The 16,461-nt window shown below is 29.2% G+C and overlaps 1 protein-coding gene across 1 annotated transcript in view; it reads left to right on the top strand.

Moving 5' to 3' along the window:
• Positions 1–3,344: 3,344 nt before the first annotated feature.
• LOC111035308 (potassium voltage-gated channel subfamily H member 8-like) overlaps positions 3,345–16,461 on the top strand; it is a 155,583-nt gene continuing 142,466 nt past the window's right edge. Inside the window, exons 1-2 of the mRNA XM_022316874.1 lie at positions 3,345–3,983; positions 13,854–13,939. Of these exons, the coding sequence (XP_022172566.1) occupies positions 13,864–13,939 (76 nt within the window). The 5' untranslated portion in view covers positions 3,345–3,983; positions 13,854–13,863. The remainder of the gene's footprint in view (positions 3,984–13,853; positions 13,940–16,461) is intronic.

The raw sequence follows: 16,461 nt of genomic DNA, 5'->3' as shown, positions 1-16,461 counted from the left end.
ACAATTCATTCGTTTTGAACAAGTGCTATTTTTTCGAATTGTTAATATTTTGTCCTTTGGTCTTTTGTTTGCCTCGTGAAAACGATTTGATTGTAATCACGTTAGAAGTCAGTATTGGTCGTTGGAGTGAATACGTTTAACTCAGCGATAATCGTGCGACTGCCGATGTCGGTATGGATCGTAATTTTTCAATGTTTTGATTGATACCAAAATAGTAAATGTTTTTATTTTTTATTATTTCATCACGGATAATAATATTATTATAAGATTTTCAAATCATTTTTGATCTTGTTATACCTAGTAGTGCTTTACATTAAACTATTAAAGTCACATAATATATACAGTGATATTATAATTGAATAGAAAAGCAAAGATGGTTATTTCCTAAAATAAAATTTATTTGTCGTGTATTTTATTGGGTTAGTAATTAGTAGTAATTAGTATATAAACAAACTGTAAATGAATCAACTCAACTTAGCTTTTGAAAATGTATATGACTTATTTAAATTTAATAATTATTAATTAATGTTAATTTAACTCTCGTACATAGCTGTATGTTGATTTACTTATATTATTCATAAAAGTTCTGCAGTTATTATTAACTTACGTGGGAAATGTGACTAACTGTATGTGACCTTATTACTTTTTAGATTTATTTTTATTAATAATAATAATGTTATAATATGTATTATGCAAAAATATACTTTTCAATTCAATTACTTAGTTTAATAGGGTAGTATATGACGTGTGCACTAAATTGTGTTATGTAATCATTTTATTATGAACAATTTTGATATTTATTTTACAAAACAAAAAAAATAAATGGTACAGTATGTTTATGTAAGTCGATTTTACAAGGCGGAATATCTAAAAAAAATATTTAACTGTGTATTCAATAAGAATAGCCATTTAACTACATAACATAGTTCCATATAAAATATATAGGTATATAATATACTACAAGTACGGTATCACGGTCACCGTAAATAATTACATACCTACCAAGTAAAAACAAATAAACTAAAATTCTTCGCACGTAGAACGCAGTGCATAATCTAACCAGTTAACCTACAGGTTTACACGACAGTGTCTGTTATGGGTGAGCTACAGGTAGGTGTACGAAAGTTTCGTGATCATAATATTATTATTATTCAATTTAATTGAAACTATTTACGGAGCCAAGTTATTTCAGTACCTACAAGTATTTTATAATTAATAAAGCTTATACAACTGTAGCACTACTTACAACATGGCCACTTGGACTTGGGTATCAGAATTCCATTTTTCGTCGTGATATTCGAAAACGATTTGAATTTTTAAATCTAACTCTTAATTGATATACAGAGTCACAGAAACACTTAAACCGAATTTGTAGCTTTTTTTTACATCAAAGTTTATTAATACTTAGGCTTTACGTATGAAAAAAAACATAGAATATATCATTATTTCTAAATTTGGAGCGTTAAAAAAAAATAAAACTCTTATAATATTAATAACATATTATTATTTGATAAGTTGTCACGTTTCTTTTAGTACCTACACATTAAATTTTTACATATTTTTAATACAACGATTTGCGTAAGAGAACGTTTCGAATAATTTTTTGTGTGAATTTATGCTATGTATATTTTATTCAAAAACCAGTGAGGTCTTTTAAAATTCATGTTTGACTTTTGTTATATTGTGTTATATGTATTTTTTATTTTTATAGATCATACGGGAACGAAACGGAATATCACTCCGTGTTTGCGAGTTTCGAAATGACGCAGTCAGCCTGTGTCAGACTGTGTTCGTCGTGAGAAAAATACAGCCCCCACCATCGTAGGCCACCCCGTGTTGAGACTTCAAAGTAGTGTCGTTTTTAGTGGGGCTTAAGGGGAAATTGCCCAGGACTTCAGAGTCCCATAAATACGTGGTGGTGCTTGAGATTCAAAGTATTTACCTACATAACCAATGATGATTTTTTATTTTTGCTACAAGTTACAATTTTCAATTTTTACAATAATTTTACAATTAAACTTTTTAAAAAGACTCACTCTGTGAGCTTGCTAAATTCCCGGTTTTTAAACGTATTTGTTTATTTTTTATTATTTTTATTTTTTACAAATTATAATTTCGTGTAGGCACGGTCTATGCGTAGGTCCAGTACTACACAGACGATAAATAAATTAAAATCAACAATATACATCCACAATCGTAACTATATATTGCCAATAAATAAACAAAAATCCACTAACCTAACCGACTGACGGACGGACTGACACAACAGGGATATAAGGTGTTCTGAACAGATGTTTGGAAACTTAAAATGTTTGTGAAAATAAAATAAAACACACAAAATAAATGTCAAAAGTAAAATGTCCAGGGGCCATTGTAATATAGTGGTGCTATAAACAAACTTACGATAAAACTCGTTTTGGGGCGTGCAGATTTGACGAATCATCGTAGGGTTATCTGTGGTATCGTAGGACACTACATCACCTAGTACCTTGTAATTGGAATAGGTGGTGCTACTTCATCATGTGCCTCGGGGTTGAGGAATATTCCTCCTAAACACGCCACTGCCAGACTCGAAAGTGTCCATGGTCGATACAATTTATCATACAAGTACTATAATGTTTATCATAACCTGTTGGGAGAAAATTATAAACGGAATAAGACTAATAACAATAATAATATTATGAACCGATACACTTCCCAAGAGCGGTCTCAAGGGGGGGGGGGGTGAAGGCAAGAGGAGACGTTGACACTCTTGGGAATTTTAAATTGCATGTACACTTTGATACCGATATCGCCATAACTATAGTATTAGATTATAAGTAAGTTTTATCTTGCCCCGGGTGGGATTTTATCCCGCGGGCGCGCTTGACACTGCCTCGTACAGCTGTATTATATACAACTATTATAGTTACGATAATTGTATTATTATTATTATTATTATTATAGTATATTATTGTCACGACCATCGGGAACCGACGAGATTTTTATGTTATTATTATCACTCCGTCAGGTAGTGTTGCTCGTACGATATTATCCACACCTCTGCTGCAGCAGTAGGTATATATATGCACAATAATATAATAATAATAATGTACACCGGTGGTGGTGGCGGCGGCGGCGGCGGCGTTGCCTAGGGTTGCACGGGGGCTCGTCGGCGGCTGGCTGTTGCTACCGCGTCCAGCAGCAACAGCAGCAGCAGCAGCAGCAGCAGCAGCAGCATCAGCATCAGCATCAGCATCAGCCGCCGCCGCCGTAATCGTCGTCGTCGCCGCCGCCGCCGTCATCGTCGTCGTCGTCGTCGTCGTAGCCGTAGTCGTCGTCGGCAGTATCTCGTTAACGGCGCTGTGCACCGCACATAGGACGCGCCTACTCACGCTCGCGACCACATCAGCGCCCGCTGTCGACGCCGCCGCTGCCGCCGACGTTTCCCGCGTGCTCATCGCCGTTAAATCTGTTCCCGCTCACCACCCCCGCCGCCGCCGCCGTTTACTCTCCCGCACGGGCGACGACGACCGGGGTTGGCTGCCGCCGCCGCCACCACACCGCCGCCGCCGCCGCCGCCGCCGCCACGTTATCGTACACAGTGACGTCGTCGTCGCCACTGCCGCCACTGCCGCTGCAACCATGACGACTGTTGCACACTCGGCTGTCGGTGCACCCGCAGTGATGCGATTATGACGGTCACCTGCTGCCCCCACTCCCCTTAAAATCCGCGTCCCGCTCGACTCTATATTATTACTATTATTATTATTATTATTATCATTATTATTTTCAATACTATTGTTTCACAACCGTTTTAATAATACTCATCATTGTTTGTATATTATATATATATCCAATATATATATACAACATACATACACGCACATATACTCGTCTTCACCGATGCCACTGCGGCAACGATCGTCGCCGCCACTTCCACCGCCGCCGTCGATCGCCGCCGCGTTATCCGTGCGCGCGCGTGTACCATATTCTCTCGTCAGGTAAGCCCCCGCAAACCCTTGTTTATACTGATAGCTACTGCCATGATAATACTACCTACCTGTTTGATGATTAAATGATAGTAATAAACGCGACCGTCACTACTATACCTCCACCGTCACCGAGCCATAGCCATAACTACACTTCTGTTTTACCGTCGTTAAAGTGGGGTTGGCATTGCAATAATAAAATAGTAAAAAATTAAATTGCAATAACCCCGTGCCTCTCGACTGCACGGAGTCCTTAAGTTTCTTTTTTTTATTGGAACATTTATTTATAATATTACTTAATCTAGTACAGCTGTTTCGATAAAAACCGTTTGGAGATTTTAATCAAAATTACAAGACATAATAACGACGATGATCATAATATGGAACTACACATGAGACGTTACAGTATTCATACATTTCATAGATTCAATAATAATAAATTATACATAATTTAAGATTCTATAGATTGTAAATGCAATAAATAATATTATATTATATTATTTACTATAATCTACTATTGAAGGAAGCCAGAAACCAAATCGACCAAAACCTGTTGAGCAAAATTTTTTTATAAAAAATATTTACCAAGCTTGTAAACCGACACATACAGTTTTCAAACATTTTTTGAAATGAATGATGTGCAACAAATCTTTGTATGTAAAAAAAAAAATGTTGATTCGTCAAACGATTTATTATGAAATTAATTTTTACTTTGAAGTTGACTAAACTTAAAAATAATAATTCGGGAATTTACAAAAAGTACTATTTTATTTTTTATTTATTATTATTTTTTGAAAGTTAAAATGTTGAACTAAAATAATTTACATTTTTGTGATTATGGATAACACGAATTTCGTGAAAGTTTGAGCTTCAAACGCTTTAAAAAAAAAAATTATGACCATGAAATTTTGTTATATTTAAATTACTTAATATGAATAATTTAACTTCTTAGCTTAAAAATTATTTTATTAACATAAATCAAAAAATTCTGAAGAAAAGTCGAAAATGCTTAATTATGTGTACCTATATAAATTGCTCGAAAAGAGCAAACATCTTTTGATAATTAAAACATCTCTAGAAAATACTGATCTAAAATATTTAGTGCACATTTCATGTCAGCATTGAATTACTACAAAATATAAAAATATATTTTATAAAGTTGAAAACTGGTAGGTACCTATTGGATTAATATTTTAGTTTGCCGTATTTTTCTTTTAGTTTTTCCGCATTATTTTGATAACTTCTGGGAACTTTTACTTTTGACTGCCCGAAGTCCAAGCTAGATCTAATTTTCTTCTAGAAACTATATACCATCAAAATCAAAGATGTGTTAGATAAGTTGGATTATGTATACATTTTAATGACGTATTGACATTTGGCGAACTTAAAAATTGTTAGAATATAAGTACTAGTTAATATAATTCATTAGGTTTAAGAATTGTACGAATGTTTCAAATCAAATCTATACGACAAATAATTTTGAAAATTCATTGTTTTAAAATGCACTGAACTTAGTATAATATTATAACTAATAAAATGCAGTTTTTGAAATTCACACAAAACACATTATGACGTTATATTTTAGTAAGTATATCTACGAGTGTAATGTACATTATTATTGAGAATTATGAGATGATTAATCAATCTCCCTGGGTTGACTCCCGATACTCGAGTAATAATATGTTACAATTAATTCGAATTCCAAAGTTTTAATCTTTAAAGTATTCGGCAAACTTGGGATTCATAATACAAAAAATACAACCATTGTTATCTGTATAAGAAAGCTTCTACATCAGCTTTGTTATTTCAACATAACACTGTAATAGTAACTATACAACTTTAAACAATTTCGAGCAATAATTTGGATCTTAGAGTCTTTTTCTCTCTTGAAACATGATTTCGGAACCGTAGAATAAAATAACTTTTAGAACTCAGTTTTTTCTCTCGAGAGACATTCAGACATACCTGAAAAGTGAATGTAATAAATTGAACTAAAACTTTTCATCGATACTTCTGTTAACTGGAATTAAAAACATATATACAGGTGATTTGGTCGTATCGAGTGCAAATGAGACTCCATATATATATTAAAAAAAAACATTTTTCGCTATAATATATACGTTTTATTTTCAAATAAATTCTAAATAAATTATAATACGAAAATGAAATTTTGTTAATAAATTATGTTTTACATAGGTAGTGTTTTTTGAAACGATTTTATTCTTCGAGTTTAAATTAATGTCCAAGTGAACACAAACTAAGTGGGTAATACCGTTTTTTAACAAAAAAAAAAAAATACATATGTAACCTAACCTTTACATATTTAATCTAGTGCACCTAGAAAGTGTTGATATATTTAAAACATATTTTTGCAACATGTTCATTACAGGCGTAGGAGGTAGGCACCTATACTTATGTCAAATTAAAAACAAAAATATGAGTAACTGAAATCTCATCGGAAATGTAATTCAAATATAAAATATCATATATTGATAGTTTTAAATTTTTGGCAAGTATGATAACGTCTATTTTAAACCTTAGTAGTTGTCAATTATCACCAATGTCATCAATAAATACTATTCTACACGAAAGACACAAACTTTGGCTACCTTAATAATTGAAAAAAAAATAAATTTAGTAGGTAACTATCTCATGAAATATAAGTACGAGCTTTTACAGAATTTTATACATTTAAAAAAAAGGTCTCTCGTGGTATTTTCTTATGGATTTTCATATTTTACTTGGTAAATTAGAAAAATAGTAATGCATTATTATTAATGAGTAATAACCGTACTTATTGATCGCCTAAGTAATGGAAAATTAATAATAATTAAAAAATACAATAGTATATAGTACTTTTATTTTAAGATTTAAACAATTTAAGATTGTAATGAATTGAATGTATTGAATGTATTCGTTTAACGACGATTAGTATGTTATTTTTACCAATAATAGTATAGTTTAAAAAAAAAGTTGCTTTTTTTGATCTATTGACATTTTGAACTTTTTAAAATTAATTTTTTTCCGTTTATGTTGACAAAATGTTTTGAGTTAAATAGCTTTAAAATCCAACACAAGGATTCTTATAAGTTGTTTTTACAGCAGTTACAGCATTGACTATCCTCAATTTTTTTTAAGTGTTTGAAGTTTTAATTTTCACAAAATTGGATATTAAACGAAAGATCTCAATTTTTATTTTAATGATTTTAATTAATTTGTTTTAACTTGTAATTGAAACTTTTCGCCATTAGATAGATATCCCTAAATTATTATTTTATATACCTACCTTATGAATTTTTCAACTAATTTTAAGATTTATTTACACTATTTCTTTCTATGGGTCGCCGCCCGTTGGTATTGACTATATTTTAAGTTGTATATAGCATACAAATTAAATATCGTTTTGGCAGAAACTCGTTCAACTTACCCAATAAAAAAAAAAAAAAAAAAATACTAATAATAACAATAATCTAATACAACATAAATTATGCATGGAAATATTATGTGCTTGACCACCGCTGTCTCCTTTGTTTAGAATCGTTTTTCGCATACAATGATGTATCATTGAACTCAAATTTAACACATCCATTACCGGTGACCTACTCTGCAGCGATACGAGTCGATCAGTTACACTTGAAATTGAAACTACGAATCTCATGTATATTCTATACCAGTAGATACCGCGATGCTGGTTCCGAGGTTTTTATCGTTACTATCTAAGTGTTAAGCCTTATAATAACTTTTCCTTTAAAAGGTAATAAAAATAAAGTGTTAAGTGTATGATTAAAAAATATGTTCTTACATTTCCAGGACGATTTAACATTATTGCAGGTATCTTATAAGTTATATTTCGATTACCTATAGGCAGGTATAATTTTTTTCTGTAGATGAGACAACTCAGACTTAGGTAATTTTGCAATGCACACATGCTTTATACGCAATACGAATGTACTTTGGTCAATTGTGTTGTTTTCAAACACCTTTTTTCCCCTTAAAAATAATTATTTATTACACGAACGGATCATTTGAATTTTGTACTATTTCGTATAGGTTGTTACGAGCTTCAAGATAAAACCTTATGTATTGCATAAAGTATAATATAGCATTTTATTTTATTCAAATCCGACTCCGTAGTGTCTATGGCCGACAACTATTGTGCATTTGTGTTCTGTACTATTGTATAGAATATTACTAGTCGGTAATGCGTGTGCGCGTTCTTACAAACATGTTGGGATAGTTATATGAAATTTACTATTATATTTTAATGAATTTCTAACTGATATAGGCACTGTTTATTATTATATTCAATGTTAAGCCGAAAAACAAATACCTACCCATCATACGGCGTATCGTAATAAAAAGAATGCTTTAAGAAATTAAAATAATATTATACAAAAGCGGACAGGGTAAATAAATCGGGTGCTGTGTAGACAATATACAATAGGTATACAGTATTATACAATATCAATTATATAGGTTTATATCGGCTATTTACGTTCACCTTGGCTTGGGATAGTGGTGTATTAATTATTAATAAGACAAATTTAAATGAAACAATACATCAAAAGCGATTCGTAGTGGAGCTCGCAGAAAACCACAATCTGCCCCGATTTCTCGAACATTTTTAGAATTTTTCACCTTGATGTAATTTTTCTCCACCGACGCTTCCAACGGTTATATTACGGAACTTTTGCAGTATTTTCACCGCCATAAAATGTATTCATAGGAAATAATCGTTGTGAAACATTAAAATAAATAATTGGTGCGCATTCATTTCACTTATAGTATTAACGAAATAATACGAGTCCAAAAATCTGAATTGAAATTTAAAAAAAATATGTCAAATTAATTTCATTTATATTTTTGTATGGAAATTCATAATTATGCGATGCGTAAAATGGATATAATCGTATTTCTTCCTTATAAATAAATTAGAATTAAATGGCAAAAATCAATTTTCAAGTCGTAAATCAGACGAATGATGAGTTTAATATCTTATTGAAAGTCACAATTGGTTTTGTTATTATTATGAATAAACGGTTGTTGGTGATATTATTTTGTATATTTTATAATATTACCAATTTCAATTTTAACAGAATACAATTTAAAAACAATTAATATCATAGGCTGTATAATTTTCGATTTGAATACTTGTTAAGTATTTTTGTTTAGAAAATCATGTGTGATATTGAATTACAATTATTATTGGCTTATTGATGGACAACGAAACGTTTTAATGTCTAATGCACATGACGATATATATTCTTTATAGTAGTGGAAATTGAAAACATATATATTTTATATACAAACTTACTTTGTGAATTTTGTCTACAAAGCATTTTGTCTCCCCTCCCTGGTCCTCGTATTGTTATATCTTTTAAAAGTACTTTATCGGGCTAACAGGTTGCCGATTGATTAATGTCTCGGGATTTGGGCTGAAATCGACGATATTGTCTCCTTTCTATCTTTCCTAAGGGACATGCGTATACCCCGTGCCGAATAAACGAAGAAAAATGCTTTGTTATTGTGTCTCTTTTCTTTAGTAAAGGATACTCTTTATTTCGCTGCAATTTTATCTCTATCCTGAAGACCATTGCACAATCAGCAAATTCGTTACGTAGTATCTGTTCCAATTAGCACAGCAGTGTTAGACCGACACACGTACTATAATATAGCCACGGTCAAGGTTTCAATTTATGACTACGTGTGTAAAGTGTTTGAAAGACAAAAATAATGCACTGGTAACAAATAATACTTAAGGTGCTAAGTTAAATAATTGTTACGTGAACTTACTAATGAATGCAATAATGCATCTATAAATAAAGACTGTTCCAGATACTTATATCGATTTTTATAATCATATCAAAACTTCCTCGTTACGCGCGCGTTGCCGTTTGGAGTGACTTCACTAAATTTCTATTATATTTTAATAGGTTATAATGGGTTCCATATGTATAATTATTTTCACCAGTTCCACGATGTTGTAAATTATTTGGTTTAACGCAATAAAATAAAATAAAATGTTTAAATCAATTAAATAATAACTGATCTAAATTGAAATATATGGTATAACACATTTATCTCAATGATTATTTTTATATGTATTAAGTTTACCTATTATAATAGACGTATGATTATATTTATTACCGAACAAATGCGATGGTGGATATATAGGTGTAGGCAGGTACCTACCCATTACAGTCGGTCCGCATCAAGACTTTTTCCTTCGTCGTCGCTCTCGTCCAATGTCTTTCAAATCTTGTTTATTTTAAATCGAACATTTAAATGCTATCTAACATTGTTGATTTATGTTCACTCGATGTTTATTGTTATCGTGATGATGTTGTTGTCTCCAATTCAAAACCGACTGAAAACGCTGTGATCATTAACTGTTTTTTATTCCTAACTAATATGACCAATGTAATTGTATTTATTTATTTAATATTATTATAGTAATCGTATTAGGACTGCCTGCTATCCCCAGTTTTAATTTAATTTATCATATTTTAATCTCAATGAAGTGGTGGACGTCGTATTAACGAAATGGTTTAGTGAAGATTTTTTTTTAATATCATAATTCTTTCTAGACAAACGAGACCGTATTTAAATTTTAAATACATTTCCAAAGCCTTTATTATGTTTTTTATTATTTATTATGCGTAGGTATTAATTATCTACACAAAACATGTTTTCAACGAGGTAATAATTAGCAAAAACAGCATTACAAAAAAATTACTTAATACTTACCATTACAGTGTGTAGAACGGGAGACTGTACTTAACTGTATCTAATATTCAAATTAAAATTTAATTTCCATCAAAATCTAGACTATACTCCATTGTTCCGTTAATCGATAGGTTTAACTGCTTAAGATTAATATCCGTAGTTTTTTCCATAATCATAAGACATTTCACGAAACAATTTATTATTGGTATACGATATTTTTAGACATGCGTCAACTAATTTAAACTACACCATTTTTTCCTACATAAATCAATTTAAATACATCGTTTTCGGTTATAGTTTATTAAAAAAATTTTTAAACTTCTTAAAATTATTGTTGTTGTTATTTTTTATTAGTTAAATCCGCTAATATATTAATTGTTTTAATACAAGAAAAATGGCCCAATTTAATAATAATATTATGTATTACATAGCTGCGCTACAACACTAATCACCACTAAACAATTGAACAAACGACATTATTATTTTTGATTTATGAGTTGTTTAAAAGTTTTCATTATATTATAATAATATTGAACGTAAACGTGTTTATATATACGCGTACATAATACACACAAATTAATTTAAATCTGGGAAAAAAATATTTGGAAAGCTTAAACAATTTGTGACATTGTCTTTTCAGTTTTTGATCTACTTATTGTTCTCTTGGTCTTTTTGAATGTTTAAAAATCTGATTTGCATGTTTTGAAAAATAATTTGAACATAGTGTCGAATTAGCAGGTTGAACGAGCGTCGTTATTAGTTGGTGATTTGTTTTGCCGTCAGATTTTCTGAATAGACTGACTTATGAATGCCTTGCACTTATAATGATTATTATTTGCGTTCGCAAAGCTTCTTGTTTCTATCGTTAAAACAGAAAAATACCACAGTTGCCAGTTCCGCATGCCTAAGCTTAAAATCTTTCCGCGAGTATACCTATCGAATTCCGTAAGCAAATCTGTTTTCGATTTTTCTGAAAAAAATTATCCGGTCGATTAATTAGTGTTCGCTCTCAAATTATTAATTTATCATTTTTATGACGTTTTCATCACGATAAGTAGGTATGTATTATATTCTTTAAGACTTTTTCTCGTGCCCAATTAAATGAGCTTTATTACATTAGGTAAATAATATTTTCAATTTGGATTTAATATGTAGATATTTAATTCAAATGATTTTATTTAAACGTTGTGTAAGGTACTTTATAATACGAACTAGGTATGGTTTATTTTTTTTAAACATTTTCGTTTTATTTACTGATCGTTAAGCATAGCATTGATAAAAATATTTTTGAAAACTTGATTTTAATAATAAATAATACATTCCTCCTTAGTTAAATATAATTTTAATGTGCGTTTTATCACGCTACAATAAATCAATATATTATAAATTACTACTTACCTAGATTGTATTGTTGTTTAATGGCATGTAATATTTATAAAGATCTTACAGGTATAATATTCGACTCTAAATTAAGTTTTTCAAATCATGCGAAAATGATTAAAAATAAGACGAAGGATTTACAAAGAGCACATGTCACTCCTTTTAAGACCCATTATCTCTGAAAATCCTGCACTGTTCATTGGTTCGATCTAATCTTAAATATTTGGCCTTTGATTTGGACCAACTGTACTTTTCAACAGATCGAAACTATTGAATCAGCACACAATTGTTTTCTGAGATATATTGCATTAAAATTCAATATAAATAGGCGGGTCCATCGGCTCTTACCAAAACGTCCCGAATTTCCTTAATATATCTGACCGCATAACGAAAGGCGATTCTATTGTCTGCTTCTTAATTTTTTACTCAATTTAATATTTGGTAAGATAGACCTCAACACTCTCTCTTATTGATTTTAAAATAAACAGATACTCTGAACACAAGGAATCCTGCAGATTTTTTCTACTCGTATTTCTCTAGTAAAAATGATTCACTTATGAATATTATTTCCTTCAACTAACCACGTCCTATAAATGCGTGTCAGTAACACTCATTTGGCCGATTTTGTTTGATTAAATTTAGCAGTTTTAATATAAATTCAGCTGAATGTCATAACACTTTATTTATTTATTTTAAACAATAATATTATGTTACTGCATACCTATTAACGTTTAAACAGCTGTAATAGGACCCAGAGTCCGTTTGTATGAAAACAATTTATTGAATGGATGAATGTTTATTAAATTCCAATATTATAACGGCTTAAATACTGACAATTATATAAGTATTTTGAATTAGGTATTAATTTCAGTATCATGATTTACAATAATCTATTGAAAAAATATGATAGATACCAGTGAATTCTGGTAAAATTGAACTATATATTATGATATCGAATGTGTTTCTATGGTTAAAAATGAAATAATGACACATACTACTGTATTGATATGATCCAGAGAACTACTATAGATAGGTTGTAATGAGATAAATAAAGAGAAAAGTATTTATTGTCTATGGGAACTACCTATAATATTGTTGTATCTCTTGGACACGCGAGTGTACCCAATCCGGCGTATAATCACTAATAATATATGGTAATTATTAGAAGAATATTGAATATTGGAATTTTCTATTAAAATAAAATAACCTTTGAGTTGTATTTTGTTAGTCGAAAAGTGTTAGTAGTTTTGCAATTTATTTTTCATTTTTCCTGAATTTCAATATTGTTACCGCTAGTTAAGTTTTTTGATTGTATAAAAGTAATTATTATTTTGAGGGCGAGGTAACTATTATATAATATTTGACCAAATTTTTATCGGTCTTAAAAATATTAAAATTATTACTCGATTACTATATATTATATTACATTACTACCATTAAAAAAAAACATAATTGTATTTAAAATCGTATAAAGTAGTTATGGCTTTGGATGTTTTGAGAAAAACATGGTAAATAAATGTTATGAAATTAACCAGTTTTGACATAATCATAAACAATTTTGAATTAACTGTCTTGCCTTAAATTGTTTTGGAAATTTAATAATTTGTCGTTGCTTTTATATTTAAAAATAATTTTAATAGAGCCCGACTATAACTTCTTTTCGTAGTTTTTTTTTTATTTCTTTCTTCCCAACTTATTATATTTTATTACTTTTTTTCTTATTTAAAAATGTCTACGGGTTTTATTAATTATTCTTCGTTAACTATTTTTTTTTAGGGTATAACAAATGCCTGCCAGAAAAGGATTATTGGCGCCTCAGAATACATTTCTGGATACAATCGCGACACGGTTCGATGGCACACGTAAGTTCATAATAATGTACTTATAAAATACTAAAAACCATGTGGTATATTTTAAGATAAATACCTATACCTAGTTAGTTATTACTTATTGATAGGTTTTTATTGGTAGTCTTAAACATATGAAATAAAATATGTTTAATAGAAATAATCTATAAGATGAGTGAATTATGTAGAATCTACATTGTAGATGGATGATAATGTTATTTAAATGTTATTGGTGAAATTTTCTTTTTATAATGGATATATTAGAGAGCTATATCATATTGAATATGTAACCTATCTCCTCTCAGAATACATTTTTCTTCGATTTTTTTTTTAAAGTTAAGTAAAAAATAATATAATATACAATATAAGAAATATATGCATAACATATTATTATAATTCCATACTCAATTTTAAAAATATTACATATTTTAAATCGAATAAAAAATTATATAACGTATCACACTTATAAACACATACTTACATCATAATGTTTGGTATTTATTATTGATTCATTACCTCGAAAAGACGTTTGAGTTTTTATATTATATAATATTTTTTTCGGCTTTTTGTAAGTAATTTCTAATAAAATATAATGAAAAAAAAAAAAATATTGTAAAACAAATTCGATTTTAGTCAGTCCAATATTCGATGGATTCAGCTCTTTTGTTCAAACAATGTTATTAATGTCATATGCCTGGTATGCAACCCTACCCATGTGAAAGCAACCTTTCCGGCGGATTCCATTTATCCTTGTCTGGTGAGCTACTTCGGTTCAACCATCTGTCCTCCTGGGGTTTTGCAAAATGTTGTTGGTTCTTTTTATCCCAAACGTATTTCTCGATAGTCATCAGTCAGAATACCAAAACCATTTTGTCGTTCATAATATTTTACATTTTCAACAAATGATTTGTTGTCTTTTGGACGTTCACACTAACTGTTATTATTATTATTTTTTATTCAAGCTACATTTTCCCCCATTTTAGCCATTTAATTATTATTTTGTGTAAATACATGGATTCGTATTTACGACTAATTATAAGACCAATTCCCACACTTTAAAAAAAAAAAATTAAGTTCTCTTTTATTGAATTCAAATGCAATTTAAAAAAACTCATTGCAAATAGGATACATTTTATGTATTTTATGTGTCACGTTTAATTTTCCATGGTGATTTCGATGGTTAATCGAGTGAGTGTATTTTGATTAAAAAGTATTATTATATTTCTATTAAAAATATGAATAATATTTGAAAATATTAAAATGGTCACCATTTTAATATCAAAATAAATTGTAACAAATTCATAATGTTTGTGTTTTGTAATTTTTATTTTTTATTTTTCATATCTAAATATTAATATGTCGAAATATTTTCAAACAATCATTGTTTGCTTTAAATTTTGTTTGTTTTGATCTAAATAATTTAACTTGTTTGTTACTTGAAAATTCATTATTTGAAAAATATCTAAATAGCCACCTAATTATAAATATTTGTATTAATATATTAGTAATATCTAGAAATTTTTGAAAATATTTTTAAAAAAAAATTTAAACAACTGTCTGTTATATAAAAATGATTTATTATTTGAGAATAATATTGTTGAATAATAAGTTCTATAATTGAAATGCATCTAATGCATATAATTGATTCATTCATATATACCATGGTTAGGTCTCAGAATATAAGTAACATTATAATATAGAATAATGAAGTATATTGTATTCAGTCATTCTCTTTCACCGCAATATTGCATTCTAAGAAAAAAGCAAATTAAGTTTTAATAAAGTTTTTGTGAGTGAAAAAAAAATAAATTTACAGCAGAATTTGTATGCATATTTACATTAATTACGCTTCTATAACAAAATAAGTTAATAGAGAATAATTAAACGTACCTTTGGCTAAGTAATGAAGTAATTTTCATTGTTTAAATAATTTTCATGAAGATATAACATTATGTACCTTGACCTTATATATCTTTAAACAAAATAATATGAGAATAATATTACCAAATATGTTATCCAAAGCACATAAAAAATAATAATGCAAACGCAAAGTACCCATAATATTGTGTTTGATTATAAATAATTATTAAAAATCACCAGTGTTGTGTGAATAAAATAAATATGTACCTAGGTACCGGCTTGTTTACTTTTAATAACTATGATATTATTTGATATTGTATTATTATTTACTATGGTAAAAACATATTTTGAAGATTCCAATAAAGTACATAATTATTCAATGGTATCACTCATAGTTATAGGTAGTTCTGACGCATTAAGTGAAACAACCTATATTTGAGGTTAATATTAGCAAATTAATATAATACTAATAATTGTACGTAAATATAAATTAAATACGTGTAATATGCTATTTTTTTTTTTTTATATAATATACTTAGGTTTAACACGTATTGTATAATTTATTATCTCACGCTTTTATCTACCCACTCTAATAATTCTCCCGATCAAACAGTATTAAACAACACTTTTGTTTTGGTGCAAAAATATCTATTGTAGTGAAAAGACAGTTTATTTTA

The sequence above is a fragment of the Myzus persicae genome, unplaced genomic scaffold, assembly GCF_001856785.1.
Source record: "Myzus persicae strain clone G006 unplaced genomic scaffold, MPER_G0061.0, whole genome shotgun sequence".
Taxonomy (NCBI): Eukaryota; Metazoa; Arthropoda; class Insecta; order Hemiptera; family Aphididae; genus Myzus; species Myzus persicae.
This window is presented reverse-complemented; position numbering and strand designations above follow the sequence as displayed.